The sequence below is a fragment of the Phyllostomus discolor genome, chromosome 6 (genome assembly GCF_004126475.2).
Source record: "Phyllostomus discolor isolate MPI-MPIP mPhyDis1 chromosome 6, mPhyDis1.pri.v3, whole genome shotgun sequence".
Taxonomy (NCBI): Eukaryota; Metazoa; Chordata; class Mammalia; order Chiroptera; family Phyllostomidae; genus Phyllostomus; species Phyllostomus discolor.
Genome location: NC_040908.2, coordinates 94,682,622 through 94,701,632, shown reverse-complemented (window position 1 = coordinate 94,701,632; position 19,011 = coordinate 94,682,622). Strand labels below are relative to the sequence as shown.

Genomic DNA, 19,011 nt, shown 5'->3' with positions numbered 1-19,011 from the left:
TCTGCTTTCATTTTCTCTCAATTTGTAGAAAGTTCTTTAAAATATTTTTTCTCAATAAAAATATTTTATTAGTGTTTATACCTACCTGTTATTTTAGATCAGTACATCTTTTCTTTTTCATCTGAAGTTATTAGTCTCATTTAAGGAGAAAACGGGATGAAATTAATCTAGGGAATGCAAGGATGATTTAATATTTGGAAATATGTTAATTGAATGAGTGTCATTACAATGTCTAGTAAGAAATAACCTTTACAAATCTTCTTTAGCCACTCTCCCAGTATCCTCTTTTACTAAACTGCATTCTAGAACTGGATTACATGAGCGAGTCATAAGCATGGGAGGTTTTGTTTTGTTTTGTTTTGCTTTTTTTTCTTATCAGATAATACTTGGAATGTAGGAAGAACACAGTAAACACTTCAATTAATGAAGAGTTAGTATATCAGGGGAACTATTCCTTGAATGTTGAAATGAAAGTTCAAATCTTATCCAGGATCCTTTTAAGGAGATAATGTTATGGTGTTTCCATGGAAATTTTTAGTTTTATTTAAATGTTTGGTGAATTTGCTTGCTATTTCTTATATCAATGTAGATAATTTTCTGCTAGCAAATAGCATAGTGCATTGTTATTACTATGTATATACAAAATTATGACTATATATGCATATATACTCACATAATTATACATTATTGTCTTTTAAACAGTTACATTTCTATTCTACTGTTGATTTCTTTTCTTTTTTGATTAGTTGTAAGAACATTTAAAAAATTTATTTCAAATAACTGTTGCCATACTTGTCTTCTCTGTTCACTGAATTAGCTGCTTTGTTTATTTTTTCTTCTTAATGTTTTTCTTAGATTGCGTTTGCTTTTATTTTTCCTTTTTTCTGCTTTTATGTTGAATGCTTAGTTGGTTTAAGTTTACTTCCATAAATATTGAAATTAGTTTATATCTGTGACTTTGTAGTCAAGTATATCTTTGACCTTATCTCATAATTTGACATTAATGTTTCCATTTTGTTATTTTTCAAATAGTCTGTATTTTTGTATGCTTTTTCTCTGTAATTTATATTTTTATCTATTTTACATAATCCCTAGAATAGTGTCTTTAAAAACTCTAAATAGTTGTTTAGTTTTCTGTTAATGTTATATTTTATTGAATAGTTCTCAGAAAATGTGGCCTATTTATGATAATATTTTGTAAATGTTTCATAAATAAAACCTTTTCATTTTAAAAAAGTAAATTTGGATATATACTTAATAAAAGACCATTTTAGTAAAATGCCTTAATGATCATATAAAACTTAGTTGTTTTGAATATTGTTGGTTTATAGGTTTTTTAATTAAAAAATATTTTTGATTTATAATTGAGATGAACTGTTAGGTGTAAGGAGTTGTATACTTGTACATTTGAAAGTAACATAATAACAATTTAAGTCAGTTTGTAATAGTGTAAAATTTTCTTCATTAAAATATGTTCTCAGCCCTGGCTGGTGTGGCTCAGTAGATTGAGTGCTGGACTGAGAAGCAAAAGGTTGCCAGTTCAGAAGCAAAGGGTTACCCAGTCAGGGCACATGCCTGGGTTGTGGACCAGGACCCCATTAGCGGGCGTGTGAGTGGCAACCACACATTGATGTTTCTCTTCCTTTCTTTCTCCTTCTCTTTCCCTCTCTCTCTAATAATAAATAAATAAAACCTTTAAAAAATAAAATATGTTCTCAAATGTATTAAATACTGATTCATTTTATTTTTTAATAGTACATTTTTTAAAAAGATTGTATTTATTTATTTTTTAGAGAGAGGGTAAGGGAGGGAGAAAGAGAGCAAGAAATGTCAATGTGTGGTTGTTGCTCATTTTATTGCCGCTCACTTATTGACTGATTCATTTTATTATTAAATAATATGAGGTCTGTTATTTTTTTCTTCAGTCACCTCCAGGTTTAAAGAAAAATTTAATGCGTACTTATGAATCTTGGACTCCTGAGCAAATTAGCAAAAACGGTAATATACATCGAGCTCATGCTCTCTTCAGTTTTGCTTGGTTTCACGCTGCATGTCAAGAAAGAAGAAATTATATTCCACAGGTAAGTAAGATTAGTCTTGTATACAAGTTGTACATATTTTTTATAATAGAATATTTTTATAATTTGGTAGAAGTGGCTAGCATTACTTCATAATTTGGCTCATAAATTCATAAATTTATATCCCTAATTCAATCTTTTCTGTTAATCTCCTGTATTGTATATAGTTGTCTAGTTCATATCTCTTTAAATTAAAGTGTTCAGAACAATGTGTAAAACCATCATAAGCCTTCAATAATTGTTAGGCATCATTTTTATAGTTTCATATCTAACAGACATCTCAATGTTCAAGTACTGAATTCCCCATACCTGTTTTTCCTTTAGCTTGATTCCTTTCTTCAAATTAGAAACCTGGGAGTTCATGGTTTCTTTTTTAGCCTTCCTGCCCAATTCATTATCAAGTCCTTTTGATTCTACTTCCAAAACATAATTCAAATTTGTCATTTCTCTTTTCCATTTTCGTAAGCTGTATACCTCTAACCTGCATTACATTTTTGTTTTAAAGAGTTCATTTATTGAATTTTAGAGAGAGAGGGAGGGAGGGAGAAGGAAAGGAAGAGAAACATTGATGTGAGAGAGAAACCTGGATTGGTTGCCTCTCATATGCACCCCAACTGGGAACCAACCTGCAACCCAGGCATGTGTCCTGACTGGGAATTGAACTGGCAACCTTTCCCTTTGAGGAATGATGCCCAACCTACCGAGCCACATGGGCCAGGGTTCACCTGTACCACTTTCTGAGATAGCCTTTCATGTCTTACATTTAGCATCTAGAGTTATTTTTAAAATATAAATTTAATTATTTTATTGCTCTCCTTAAAAACCATGAAGTGGCTTTCTGTTATATCTGGGAAAAAAAATATGCAGATTCCTTACCATGGTCCAGAAGGAAAGATTTGCCTATCTCTTCACCATCCTCTTAGTCCTCTGTTCCAACTTGTTCTTTACATCTCAGTCACACTAGACTTCTGGATTCCTCAAGAAGTATAGTCATATAGACTATGGATTCATCAAACTCATTTTCACCATAGGCCCTAGCTGTCACTGTTGTTACAAGCAATAGTAGACCACATGCCATGGCATCCCTCCTGGTACTAGTAATCTGTTCTTGCCAGCCGCCTATTTTAGCCACCAATTCCATTATTCTCTCGTCTTTACATTTTTCCCATCCTCTTTTTTTTAACTTCTTCTAATTCTGTTGGGATAATCTCTCCCCAAAGTTCTCTCTCTACCTGCCTCCCTTTTAGCCTCCCTCTATTTCAGTTACGTGTCAAAATAAAGAGTATAGATTATGGAGTTACAGACTTGGATTTGAGCCCTGACTCTAGAATTTCCTAGCTATGTGACCTTGGGTAAATCACTTTAACCCCAATAAAGCAACAGTTTCCTCAGCTGCAGAATGGGAACAATAATTATGCGTACCTTTGTTGTGATGATCGAATGAAAATAGTGTATGTTCAGAAGTGCTTAACACAATGCCCAGTGCATAGTCTGTCAATAAATATATGTCAAACTCATAAAATAGTAAATATTAATAGCAATGTATTGTTTCATAGAATTTACATACTACCTTTATGGGGACATATTCTTAATTTTCTCATTTTACCAATTAGCACAATGTATGTCAATGGTAATTAACTTGCTGAAGGAATTATACCCAAAAAACTGTAAGAGATTGGAAATGGCCAGCTCCACCTTTTTCTAAAGCCTTTGCTGCCATTTGTTCTGACATTCATCCTCACCCTAATGGATCAGTTAATCTTGATGGATACCCGAAGAATAGTAATAATGATGCACTTTTATTTTGAACACAAAAAATATATTTTTAATGAAATTAGATTTTATTTATTATTAAATGGTATATTCACACAACATAAGTTAAAAAGCTATGAAAAGGTTTGCAATTATAATTTAGTCTCCTCCCTTCTGTCCTTCTGTCCTTCTGCCATCTGTTGTCAGGGCATCAACTCTTCACCATTTCCAGGGTCCCTTCAGAGAGAGATATAAACATGCAAATATATTTTATGTATTTTAATACGCTCATATATTCTTTTTAACTCAAATGGCAGCATATAACAAACACTGTCCGTAAATTGCTTTAATAACTAGTACATTTTAGATATTATTGAATATTAACATCCATTTAATATCTAATTTAATATCTATTGTGTTCATTATACCAATATACCTATTTTTAAGTAGTTTTATATTGCTGCATGGGCATGCATTTTTTTTTCAATCTTTACTGTTATAAAATATATGCATATACTTGCCTCTTTTGGTGCTTATTTATGGTGGCCATTTTCTAAATGTGGAATGTTTGGGTCAAAAAATATATGTATTTTTATTTTTACTTTTTTGTGCTTGTAGATCTTTTATTTTGTTCACATTGTTCATTTTACTTTTTAATTTAATCTTTATTGTATTTTTTCTATCACCATTTAGTCCCCTTACACCTCCCTCGCTCCCTCCAGCAATCACTACGCTGTTATATATGTATTTTTAATATGTACTTTTAAAAGTTCATAAATATTTTCAAAATGCTCTCCATAGAGAATACAGAAATTCACTTTCATACACACAAAAAAATTTAAAATGTTATTTTTTAACATTCTAAGTTTGCTTTTATGAAAACCATAAAATTGGAGGTAAAAGTAGAAAAAATTGAGAATACCATTAATTGCTAGAGCCCATGTTATATGAATATGTATTTCTACAAACTCTCTATTTTACCTGTTTTCCTCATTTGGTTTTCTTTTTCTTTTTTCCTTAAATGCCAAGTGTCAGAAGTAAAGATCTATTAATTCCACTCAGGTTTTATTTCCCATATTAGTAAATGATTATTTTTTGATATTTTTATTGCAGTCCTATATTTGGTTACAGAAATAATGTCCTCTATTTTATACAGGTACTTCTAATACAGTACTTTGTGCAATATCAATTTTGTTTTGTGATTGTTATTTGACATCTTGTTATTCTTACTGGATTGTGACCCCTTGTTAACAGCCTCCAGCACATTCGTCTTTGTAAAATCACTCAGCACAGTGCCTGGGTATCCAACTGGACTAAATAGGAGTTGATTGGCTGTATAGAGAAACTCTCCACAATTTACACTATTCCTATCAGAAGATATGACAGGAAAAACAAAAATTATCTTTCAAATTTTTGTATCATAATTTTAGGAATCATTAATTATCCAGCACTGTGTCAGTAACTGTGGTCTACAGAGTACTGAAACTCCCACATATTCTGGATACAAATACTAGAACACAAGCTTCTCAAAAGCACAGATTTTGTCTTGTTCATTGTTGGTTTCTCATTGACCGAAACAGTGCTTGGTATACAGCAGGCATGCAGTAAGTTTTGGTTGAACAGTTTTGTTCAATGATCTCATGATACCCCTTTCCAAACTTTTTATTTTTCCAGTGTTCCACTTATCAATGAATGGCACCACCATCAATTAAATAACCCATAAATTTAGAAGTCATTATTAACACTATTTTTGTATCTTTACCTCCACTACAGTCCAGTACAAAAATTCTTTAATTTATTGTCCTACTATCTACTTTTGTCTTTCTATCACTTCTAGTCCGGTCCCCAGTAGGGTGTCTTTCCCTGGCCTCTTAGGTTATGTCAGATCTCTTTCTTATATATACCAACTACGTTTCTTTCCATCACACATACTACAGTTTTTAATCATACATTATTCGAGTGATTGATTGTATCCGTCCCACTCTTCCCCTCCCACTCCATATTTGACTGAAAGCTTCATGAGGAGCAGGATTAGTTATGTTTTGTTCATTCTTTTATCTCAAAGCATGACATAGTATTAGTTTCATGCAATAAAAATGTTCATTTCATAACATTTTAATTGCATAAAAGTAGTTTCATTATGGGAGCCCCATAGAAATTATTTTTAAATGTTTTGTATATTTTTGACAAAATATAGATTTCTATGAATGTTCTTTTTATTCAGGCATTGTAATTACTAGCTGTAGGTTTATATTTTATGTAGTTCCAATATGAATGCTTTGTGGACCAAATGTACAAGAAATAATGCCATATGCCTTTGAGCCTTTAAAAAGTTTTTGTCACCTTTCTGTTTTCATATTTTTTGGAGAAAATCCACAATTTTGAATTATAAAATTTTGGGAACTATCTCAATGTATATACAGTATGTAGACTCCAAATTTACTATACTAGTTTGTTCTCTCTCTGACTGTATTTCCACATACTTCAATGATAAAAACTTTTATGGTACTATAAAGGTTTTTCTGTGCATCCTGTGGAGGTAAATAAACCTCTTTAAAAATATTACTATTGTTATAGATTTATTTTTATTAAAAATTCTCAGAATTTTTTTAGCATGTAACAAACATTGTTTTAAAGATAATAAGGGAAGTAATGCATACATATATATCTTTGAACTGCTTATAGTTCTTTAATTTTTTAAAACTTGTTTTGATAGGGTTGGACCAAATTTTATGAGTTTTCTTTATCAGATCTTCGGGCTGGGTACAACATTATTGACAGGCTCTTTGATGGTAAGTTTTATTGATGAAAATTTTTATCCCTAGTGTTAGTGAAAAAAAAATTTGAGGTCATATTAACAACATGGCTTTTTCAAAAATGACTTTCATAAAATTTGCTTTTTGCCTTTGATTTTATGATTTCTGTCCTGACTGCCGTGCTATGTTCTCTGAGAGCTCTTATCTGTTGCCATCATTGTTTGTTTTTTTTTCTTCAATTCTCACCTGAGAACATGCTCATTGATTTTAGAGAGAGGGGAAGGGAGGAAGAAAGTGAAAGAAACACCAATGTGAGAGAGAGAAGCATTGATGGGCTGCCTCTTGTAAGTGTCCTGACTGGAAACAGAACTTGCAACCTAGCCACATGCCCTCACAAGGAATCAAACCCACAACCCTTCAGTTTATGGTTTACTGGATGATGCACCAACCATCTGAGCCACACCTGCCAGGGCACAATCATTGTTTTTGATATAACTCTTAAGATTTCTTATTGCTTTGTAGCCCTTAGGAAGCAGAAAGCTAGAAAGACTATCTATACTTTGTGGGCATCAGAAGTTTCAGAGTTCAGCTGAATCACTCAATTTTCTTTTAAGGAAACTGTTTAAATTCAGGAGTATGGTAGACTGAGGTCAGTAACAAGGCCCTCTAGAAACATAATTGTATGATTAAGCAGGAATCAGGAATCAAAGTACAAATAATAGACTGAAATAAGGCAGCAAATAAGACTGTATAATCTGGTGCCCTGAGGGCACCAGCTCTCAGCCTCCTGAAGACAGAAACAGTCCCTGAAGTTTGCCATGCAGAGCCAAGGCAAAGGGACACTAGAATTGAGACAGTGATGGATTAGAAAAGAAAATATGTTGAAGGAATCTCAAGTTTAAAAAAAATGTCCTAAACAGAACTCTTGATTCTTGTCCCCCACCCCCTTACATCCTACAACCCTGTCAAACTGCTGTTTCTCGAGTCTGCCCCATTTTAGTAAATGGCACCACCACTCCTGTAGTTGTTCAAGTTCAAAGCCTATGAATCACCATGGATTCTTTTATTTTTCTCATCCTCAGACATCCAGTGCTTTGACAGTTTCTGTTCCTTTCATGTACAAATCACATCATTGTTCTGTTCACTTCTTTCCACTCCATCAAGTAATAGCTATTAGTTAATGCCAAACAGTATTCTGAGTTTTTGTTTAGTTAAAAATCTTTCTGAACTATACATCAGAAAAGTTCACAAAAATGTTCAATAATTTTTTATAAATTAAGCCTATGTAATTAGCCCCAAATCAATAAAAAGTATTATCAACATTCCAAAGCACCACCCTGACTCCGTTCTGCACTTGACTCCTCCTTCTCCATTCTATGCTGAATGTAACCACTTTCCTAATTTCCATGAGCTGTTGTATTTAACTTGACACGAGACTTTTTTGGAGGATATAGACTAATACTTTACCTTACATGGAAACTTGGTAATTTTCCAAATACTTTTGAACATTTATTTGATTTTTATAATACCACTATGAGGCATAAATTATTATTGCCCTGTTAAGATGAGGAAACCGAGGCACGAGGTTTAAATGATTTATCATTGTATTTCAAGGCTCTGATGGAATTAACAGTGTCACATGACTTTTTACATCTGTTAACACCATGGAATTGTTGGTAATAAAAAGCAGATGCTTTAAAATAATATTAAATCTCATGGTAAAAATCTAACTGTATAATGTTATGATTATAAGTTTCCTGTTATTAAGAGACTGCACATATCTGCACATAGATAGAATTAAATGCAAAAACAGAGAAAGAGCTCTGATTATAGGGGTTGTTTTTACAGAGATTGTGTAGCTTTGGGACCTGGAACAGGTTTCTTAACCTTTCAGCTTGAGTTTCCTGATCATAAAGTAAGAATATTAATAGGCACTAGTTCGACTGATTAAATTTGTGAGACAGCTAAATGAGAAAACATACATAAAGTCTTTAACACTTTGTACATTTAATATATTGAATAAGCTACCAGTAATTATTGACTGTTACTAATATTGCTGTTATATTTTATTTTGTTTCTTTTTTCTTAAACAAAATAAAACATCTTGAGAACAATGGGTATAAGAACAATAATAAGATTTTCTTATAAAAATTCCATAAAACATTTTCTGTGTTGGCTGTTTGTATTTTTAAGTTGAAAGGCATGTTAATGTTTTTGTATGTCCTAGAGATTTATGAATGAGTGAATGATATACACAGTTCTAGTATATTATTTATTGAACATCAGAACTAGAAAACAGGCAGATTCTGGTAAAAGCTCTTGTTATCTCTACTTAGCAACTGTCAATAGTAAGTTACAAATGGCAAACAACTTTCACTGGTCCTGTGTGTACCCTCTGGGGCCCCAGTTCTGCAGGGGACAGTAAGTCGCCTGTGCCCAAAGGTAAATGGTGACACTGCCATCAGGCTTTGTGATTCTCTCTGAATTTTAAAGTTTTTAATGAAATACAAAGAAACTAGTAATGCTGGTAGTGATGTTAACTAGCTCGTTTAAATATAATTGTGGTTCTGTCACTGCAGACCTGAGGTATAATTCTTATATTTTAACATTTCCACTGAACTGTGATTAAGAAGATGAAAAGTGAAAGTGTATATAAAAGTCCCATATGGTTTTTTATGCTACATTTTACTTTTCTATTAGAATAGAAAATGGACAGTTGGACTATAAAAGTCATGACATTGAGAAGACTATTGTGTGAATGTATTTAGTAGTTTCCCTATTAATCAGATTATTTTATGAACTGAGTTCAACATTGTATAAAATCATGTTTTGAATATGTTCTTCTAAGAAATTTTCAATTTAAGGAGGCAGTATTGTGTGGCAGGTAAAACTGTAGTGCTAGTTTAAGTGTACCTTGTCTCAGTCCAGATGGGTGGGAGTGTGTGATTTTCTGATTTTGGTGACTCAGCCTCCTTATGCCTCAATTTCTCCATCTGGATAATTGGATAATATTAATAATTCTATGTTTTGAGGCTCAAATTTATAAATATAAAATGTTTGGGAAATTTTACTTGATAAAATAATCTCAGTAAATATTAGCTAAGTGATTATTAAATATTTTTTTATGGTTCAGTTACAGTTGTCCTGGCTATTTCCTCCTTGCTCTCCCCGCCCCATATCCCCCATATTCAATCCCCCCCACCATTGTCCATGCGTCCTCTATTCACGTTCCTTGACTTGCCCCTTCCCCTTCTTTCCCCTGTTACCCCACTCCCCTCTCTGCTCTGATCACTGTCAGTTTGTTCTTTATTTCCATGTCTTTGGTTGTATTTTGCTCATTTGTTTTATTGATTAGGTTCCACTTATAGGTGAAATCATATGGTGTTTGTCTTTCACCTCTTGGCTTATTTCACTTAGCATAATACTCTCCAGTTCTGTCCATGCTGTAGCAAAGGGTAGAAGCTGCTTCTTTCTTTCTGCTGCATAGTATCCCATTGTGTAAATGTACCACAATTTTTGGATCCACTCATTTACTGATGGGCACTTGGGCTGTTTCCACCACTTGGGTATTGTAAACAATGCTGCTATGAACATCGGGGGGCATAGGTTCTTTTGAATTGGTGATTCAGGATTCTTAGGGTATAATCCCAGCAGTGGGATCACTGGATCAAAAGGCGGGTTCCATGTGTAGTTTTTTAAGGAAATCCCATGCTGTCTCCACAGTGGCTGCACCAGCCTGCATTCCCACCATCAGTGTACTAGGGTATCCTTTTGTCCACAGCTTCACCAGCACTTGTTTGTTGATTTGTTAATGATGGCCATTCTGACTGGTGTGAAGTGGTATCTCATTGTAGTTTTAATTTGCATCTCTCTGATGGCTAGTGATGTTTAGCACTTTTTTCATGTGTCTGTGGGCACTCTGTATGTCCTCCTTGGGAAAGTGTCTGTTGAGTTTCTTTGCCCATTTTTTAATTGAATTGTTTGTCTTCCTGGTTGTGGAGTTGTTTGTGATTACTATATATTAATTATTAATATTAATGAGCATTTTAAGAAATGATTTAGCTAAATTAAATATATATTGTTATATTCTATAAGTATAATTGAAGCCTGAAAGTTAGTTGATATTTTAGAAAATTTTAGAATATTTTTAGAATATTTCTAATAGCTTAGAAACGAAACTAATGCAAATTTTTTTTAATTATAGGTACCAAAGATGTACAATGGGAATTTGTACATGGTTTACTTGAAAATGCTATTTATGGAGGACGTATAGATAACTATTTTGACCTTAGAGTTCTTCAGTCATACCTGAAACAGTTTTTTAATTCTTCAATTATTGATGTATTAAACCAAAGGAACAAGAAAAGTGTTTTTCCGTATTCCTTATCTCTACCAAAATCCTGCAGTATTTTGGTAGGTAAAATTAATCATTTTCAATCTATTACCAGGTAGATACTTGAGTCACTTTTTACACTGTTAAATATGTATTGTTTCTTTTCAAATGTACAAGTAGTTATTATTCATATATATGGATTATTTGTTATGTCAATATACAGCCTCTAAACTCTAGTTATATGTCCTATATGCTTTTGGATACTTACTAATGATGGACTGATGATAACAGGATATAGTGTGTAAGTAAATCTTGAAGGGAGTAGCCAAGGAAAAGTTTTTAAATGTAGGACTGCTGTGAACATCTGGAATGGGAGAATATGCTGTTTCCTTGTAGGCATAAGAGTGTCCTGATATATTCAATAATATAAAGGAAATCAAATATATTTAACAAATTTTTATTGTCACAGGCTTACAAATGTAAAGCAGTTCTAAGAACATAACAGGGAATCACTTTATCTGGCTTTTATAGCAACATATTTGTTTATGTGTATTTATTTTAACCAGCTGTAGCTTTCTGCTTTGTGTCATCCTATAAAAACCTCCTAGAATGTCATCATCTTTTCCAGAAAATAGTACAAAATGTAGTCCAAATATATTAATTCAAGAGTACTTTACCACAAACCTATATTTATATAAATGCCCAAATAATATTTTTATGACATAGTATTATGATTTTATATTTCTTCATGAACTACAAATAATATATACATGATTATAGGTTTTCTCTTAGTATTGTGCATTTTTCTCTCATTCAGATATTTTTTAAGAAAGTTCCTTTGTCAAAAAATAAAAGGTTAAAATCAATATTAAGTGTATTATTTTTATATTTTGCATATTATATTATTAAGTATGCCATCTGTTTTGTTTTTTAGTCTTTCATTTATTTATTTATTCAGTAATATACTTTGAACATCTGGTCAGTGTTAGCCTTGTCCCAGACATTGTAGATCCTGTGATGCATGTATGTAGTTCACTTTCTACTAGGAGAATCTTAGTGTGAATGAGCAAACAGATATACCACATATTTATTACATATTTATTTCAGAAGGTGTATCCTGAAAAGTTTTTCATCTCTACTGTTTGAGATTTAAATTGAAAAATAAAAATTCATACAGAAAAGTATGTCATAAATGAGCATTGCAGTGAATTTTTATACATTGAACAAATGAATGTAACCAGCACCAGGATCAAGAAACAGAACATTATCGGCTCCCCAGAGGTCCTCCTTGTTCCCGTTGTTTCCATTCAACAGCCTATTTTTTTATGTTTTTGTGTTTCATGTAAACAGTCTCATTTATTATATATCTTTTTGTGTCCATGTGAGGATAATTCAGTGTGGATATAAAGTTACTATTTTGAAAACATGTCAGTATGTATAGTCCTAAGTAGAAAAAATATGCTAGCCAGTCTAGATGAGAAAATTTCACAGCCATTTTGAAATTAACAAAGTATATTAAAAACTAATACTCTTAAATTTATAGAATAGCTTTCTATCTAATAACCCAGCAGCCAAGGAGAGTGGACTGGAATGCACATGTGTGAACAATGACAACTTCACTGTACTTGTCAGTGGGGGCAGTAGACACTGTTGAATCAGCATGTGTACTGTGTGGTCATCACATTCAAAATGACTGAGCAAGTAGAGCAATGAATCTGCATCAAATTTTCTGTTAAGCTTGAACATTTCCTCCATGGAAACTATTCAGATGATGCAGAAGGCATCAGCTATGGGCTACTGGTGATTGGCAGCTTCATCACAACACACCCCACTCATGCATCATTCCTTATGCAGAGTTTTCAAATGAAACATCAAATTACCCACATGACTCAGTCCCCTTACAGCCCAGATTTGGTGCCTTGACTTTTGGCTTTTCCCAACACTAAAATCACCTTTGAAAGGAAAGAGGTCTCAGACCTTCAGAGAGATTCAGAAAAATAAAAGGGGGCAGCTGACGGTGATTGGGAGAATTGTGTGAGGTCTCAGGGTGCCTACCTTGAAGGGGACTGAGGCATCATTGTCCTATGTACAGTGTTTCTTGTATCTTGTATCCTCTTCAATAAATGTCTCTTTCTCATATTACATGGCTGGGTACCTTGTAGACAGACCTCATCTATAAGCTTACACTCACATATACAAATATAATATATTTACACATTACACATTGTGTTCGAATACCTTGTGGAGGTTTACAAATGTTGAACTGTGGGTAAGGAAAAATTTCAAAGACACTGCATAGCAAGCCCTCCCAAATTTGACATATCTATAGGTCCTGGACTTCCATCCAATTGTTTTCCTTGAAAATACCTCAGGGGCAGTTGCCAAGGATAGAAAAGATGGTAATATGGAGGGAGCAGAAGATGAGTGTCTTCACAAGGAGTAGTTGCTCCTACTTAAGCAAGAACAGTTTAGATGCATATGAAATAACTTACCTGTTCATGAAAATAAACAAAAGTTTCCATCTTTGGGCCACACTGGATAAATCCTGTTGGTCCACACTTAGTTATCCATCTAGAGTCATGAGTAACTCTTCAGATGCATTCTTGGCAAATCATGGCTTTGCAATGCTTACAGTGATTCTTGGGATGAAAGGATCAGATTGGATTACCTCAACAGCTAACTGAAGACAAACAGTGGAACTGCTTTATGATAAAGTGATTTACAAAGCAGTGCTTTCATACAAGAGTTTCTATAAATTAAAAAAAAATTGCTAGAATATTTATTTTGATAAAAGCAGAACTGCACTCTGGTAGGTCACAAGGAAAATAATTAACAGGGCTTTCATGAAGACAACTAACATAATATTTTATACATACTAGTTGTAGCCAGTCAAATATGTTGGTTTTAAACAATTCAGGGAAGTTAGGATAGGAAAATATAGTATCAAATAATTTAACTATGAGAAAGTTAACTATGGCAAAGAATATTTTTCGTACTGATTGTAAGACTCAAAGTGAGATTTATTTAGGAAATGTAATGTACTAATAACTTAATACTTCACAACATCTATTGGCCATGATTTCAAGTTGTAAGTTCAATCCTTTGAAAAATCGTTTTTCACTTTTTTATACACAGGACTATCGTGCTGTCATTGAAAAACTTCCGGAGGATGACAAACCCAGTTTCTTTGGTCTGCCTGCCAATATCGCTCGCTCCTCTCAGCGCATGATCAGTTCTCAGGTGATCCAGGACAGGATTAACTTTTAGAAAAAATTGTTGCTACTGAGCCTAACAGAAACAGCATTAAACTTTATTTAATACTATAGACCCCACAAGCTTCTATTTAAAATTTTTATTTGGTTTAGCACAGTATAACCCCTCCACTGTTAATCTTTTTTCCTTTGGATTTAAATTATTATTGTTAAAAGGATACTTAAGTGTGTTTGTTCAGATATAAAACTAAGTATATTCTTATATTTCAAATAGCCATAAAAGTTTAAGTCAAATTTACCAATAAATTTTAAAATTGAATTTATGAGGGTGACAGCTGGTTTGCAAAACCATACAGGTTTCAGGTGTACGCCCCAGTAAAACATCATCTGCACATTGTGTCGTGTGTCTGTCACCACAAGCAAAGTCGGCTTTCTGTCCCCATTCTCCCCTCCTTTGCCCATCTCCACTTAGCTCCCACTCTCCTTTCCTCTGGCTGTCACCACACTGTTGTCTGTGTCTGTGTGCTTTGCATATATGTTTTCTGGTTAATCCCTTTATTGCCTTTCATCCAGTCTGCCGACCTTCTCCTTTGTGACAGCTGCCTGTCTCTTCCATGTATCCATGCCTCTGTTTCTATTTTGTTCCTCAGTTTATTTTGTTCATTAGATTATACATATAGGTAAGATCATATGGTATTTCTCTTTCTCTGACTGGCTTATTTCACTTAGCATTATAATCTCCAGGTCCATCCATACTGTCACATATGGTAAGTTTTCTGTTTATTTGTTTGTTTTATGGATGAGTAGTATTTTATTGTGTAAACATAGCACAGCTTTTTCATACACTCATCTACTTCTGGGCACTTGGACTTTTTCCCGATCTTGGCTATTGTAAATAATGCTGTGATAAACATCAGGAGCGCCTGTAGTCTTTCAAATTTTATTTCAGGGTTCTTAGGATGTATTCCCAGAAGTGGGATTGCTGTGTTAAAGGCAGGTCTATATTTAAATATTTTGAGGAAACTATAGTGTTTTTTACAATGGCTGCACCAGTCTGCATTCCCATCAGCATTGCATGAGGGTTTTCTTTTCTCTATATCCTCGTCAGCACTTGCTGTTTGTTGATGGTGGCCATTCTCACAGATTTGAGGTGATTATCTCATTGTGGTTTTAATTTGCATTTCTCCAATGATTAGTGAAGTTGAGCATGTTTTCATATGTCTATTGGTCATCTCTAGGTCTCTTTGGAATATGTCTATTCATGTCCTTTGCCCATTTCTTAACTGGGTTGTTTGCCTTTCTCGTATTGAGCTGAATAAGTTATTTTTTATTTCTCTTTATTTACCCAAGGACATTTTTTTCACTGCTTTTAGAGAGAGAGCAAGGGGGAGGAAGAGAAAAAAAACAATATGAGAGAAACATCAATTGGTTCTCTGTATGCACCTTGACCCGAGGGATCAAACCCTCGACCTAAATATGTGCCCTTGAATGGAGATCGAATCCACAACCTTTTGGTTTATTAGATGATGCTTCAACCAACTGAGCCACACTAGCCAGGGCTGAATAAGTTTTTTACATATTTTGGAAATTAATAACCTGTTACCAGATGTATCATTGACAATGATAATGGGAGAATATGTTTTTCCATTTAGTGGGTTCCCTTTTTATTTTGTTGAGATGAATAAAAATAGTTCTTGTTCTAAAGAAATTCAGTCTAGTGGAAGAGAAATGTATGAAAACATAGCTCTGAAATATAAAGGGTAAAGTAGAAGCATATATCCTAGCTATTTAAATGTGTATATTGTGAATTTATATCTCTGTGAATGTATATGCTTTCTCTGTGGCTAAAAAAATTATTGATATGTAATGAATTAGAAGATAATTTTTTAAATGTACAGAATTTTTGCCTTTAAGAGAGTATGATTATATGAAAAACACTTTATTTTTTAATTTAATTATAATTTACATAGAAAATTATATTAGTTTCAGGTGTACAGCATAGTTGTTTGACATAGCTGTTCCTTATGATCACCACAATAATCCTAGGAATCATCTGTCCCTATACAAAGTAATTATGGAATTATTATTTACCCTGTGCGGTACATTGTATACCATGACTTTTTTTAATAGCTCGAGGTTTTTACCTCTTAATCCCCTTCACCCTTTTCACCCATCGTCCAACCTTCTCTCCTCTGGCAACCATCACTTTGTTCTCTGTATCAGTGAGTCTGTTTCTCTTTTTTCAAGTCCACATATAAGTGAAGTCATACAGATTTATCTTTCTCTGTGTGAGTTATTTCACCTAGAATAATACCCTCTAGGTCCACATGTGTTGCCACTATGGCAAGATTTCATTCTTTTTAAAGATTGAGTAATATTCCAGTGTGTGTGTGTGTCTGCACGCACGCATGCGTGCAAACCACATCTCTTTACCCATCATGTATTGACAGACACTAAGTTACTTTCATATCTTGGCTATTATAAACAATGTTACAATGAACATAAAGGTACAAAGATCTTTTTGAATGTTTTCATTTTCTTTTTATTTTACTGTTCAATAAAATTAAAAAATAAATAATAAAAAATACAGTACAGTTGTCTCCATTTCCACTCCACCATGCACCTTGCCCCCCTGAAGTGGACTGCCTGGGTCATGTGATAGTTCTGTTTTTAAATTTTGGGGAAGCTTCATATGTTTTCCTTAGTGGATGCACTGATTTTCAGCTCCACCAACAGTGCACAAAGATTCTTTTTTTCCCTTTATCTCAACCAAAACTAGTTATTTGTTCATCTTGAAAATGGGCATTCTGACAGGTGTGAATCTCATTGTGATTTTGATCTGTATTTCCATGTTGTTGATGAATTTTTCTAATACGTCTGTTAGTAATCTGTGTGTCTTCTTTGGATGATGTGTTTTCTGGTCATTTTTAATGGATTTTTTTCTTATTTTTCTTTTTTTAAATTTTAATTGTTGTTCCAGTACCGTTTTCTGCCTTTTACTCCCATCCCAACACCCCCCCAACCCTCTCTACCTCCCTCCCGTTTCCACAACCCCCCTTGTTTTTGTCTATGTGTCCTTTATATTTGTTCCCACAAACTCTTGCCCTTTTCCTTTGAAATTCCCTCCCCTCTCCCCTCTTGTCACTGTCAGCCTGTTCTCAATTTCAATGTCTTTGCTTATATTTTGCTTGTTTTTTGGTATTGTTGTTTAGGTTCCTGTTAAAGGTGAGATCATATGGCATTTGTCTTTCACTGCCTGGCTTATTTCACTTAACATAATGCTTTCCAGTTCTATCCATGCTGTTGCAAAGGGTAGGAGCTCCTTCTTTCTTTCTGCTGCAGAGAATTCCTTTGTATTTCTGTGGTGTCAGTTGTAATCTCTCCTCTTTCATTTCTGATTTTGTTTATTTGGGTCCTTTCTTTTTTTTCTTGATGAGCCTGTTTAAAGGCTTATTGATTTTGTTTTATCTTTTCAAAGAATAAGTCCTGGATTCATTGATCTTTAGAATTGTGCTTTTTAGTCTCTATGTAATTTAATTCTACTCTGATCTTGGTTATTTCCTTCCTTCTACTTGCTCTGGGCTGTGTTTGTTGTTGTTCCTTGAGTTCTTGTAGACGTTTGTTTGAAATGTTTCTATCTTTTTTAGGTGGGCCTGTATCATTGTGAACTTCCCTTTCAGGACTGCCTTCGTAGTGCCCCATAAGTTTTGGGTTGTTGTGAGTTCATTTACATTTGTTTCCAGAAACTTTTTGATTTCTTCCCTAATTTCATTCTTGACCCATTCATTGTTTAATGGTATGCTGTTCAATCTCCATGATTTTGAGTGTTTTAGGTTTTTTTCCTTGGCATTGGTTTCTAATTTCAGTTCCTTGTGGTCATAGAAAATGCTTGGTATGATTTCAGTTTTCTTGAACTTGTTGAGGCTTGCTTTGTGTCCTATCATGTCTATCTTTGAAAATGTTCCATGTGCATTTGAAAAGAATGTATATTTAGCTTGTTTGGGATGAAGGGCTTTATATATATATATATATATGTATCACTTAAGTCTATTTCATCTAGGGCACTGTTCAATGCTACAATATCTTTGTTGATATTTTGTTTGGTAGATCTGTCCATTTTTGACAGTGGGGTGTTAAAATCCCTTGCTATAATTGTGTTGCTCTCAGTATCTTTCTTGAAGTCCTCTAAGATTTTCTTTATGTATTTGGGTGCTCCTATGTTGGGTGCTTACATATTTACAATGTTTATGTCTTCTTGGTGGATTCTTCCCTTGAGTATTATGAAGTGACCTTCTGAGTCTCTCTTTATGGCCCTTTTGTTGAAGTGTATTTTGCTACCCCAACTTTTTTTTCCTGTCCAGTTGCTTGGGAAATTTGTTTGCAGCCCTTCACTTTCAGTCTGTATAGGTCTTTTGTCCTGAGGTGGGTCTCTTGTAGGCAGCATACATGTGGGTCATGCTTTCTTATCCATTCAGCTACTCTATGTCTTTTGATTGGTGCATTTAATCCATTTACATTTAAGGTTATTATTGATAGGTACTTATTCATTGCCATTTTCATACCTGTGTTCACCCCCCTTTCTCTCTTTTCCTTCCTTTCCTTAAAGCAGTTCCTTTAGATTCTGTTGCAGAGCTGGTTTGGTGGAGGTGTATTCTTTTAGACTTCTTTTGTCTGGGAAGCTTCTCATTTGTCCTTCTATCTTGATTGAGAGCCTTGCTGGGTAAAGTAGCCTTGGTTGCAGGCCTGTGCTTCTCATTGCTTGGAATATTTCTTGGCATTCTCTTCTGGCTTGGGGCATTTCCATTGAGAAGTCAGCTGCTAGCCTTATTGGGGCTCCCTTGTATGTTACTTCCTGTTTCCCCCTTGCTGCCTTTAAGATT

General features: G+C 33.8%; 1 protein-coding gene across 3 annotated transcripts in view; it reads left to right on the top strand.

The window, feature by feature from the left end:
* The window catches only part of DYNC2H1 (dynein cytoplasmic 2 heavy chain 1), a 319,367-nt gene that overhangs the window by 196,037 nt on the left and 104,319 nt on the right, over positions 1-19,011 (top strand). For all 3 annotated transcript variants that reach the window (XM_036028642.1, XM_028516717.2, XM_028516716.2), the window contains 4 exons: positions 1,926-2,081; positions 6,547-6,622; positions 10,791-10,999; positions 14,055-14,159. In XM_036028642.1, the coding sequence (XP_035884535.1) occupies positions 1,926-2,081; positions 6,547-6,622; positions 10,791-10,999; positions 14,055-14,159 (546 nt within the window). The remainder of the gene's footprint in view (positions 1-1,925; positions 2,082-6,546; positions 6,623-10,790; positions 11,000-14,054; positions 14,160-19,011) is intronic.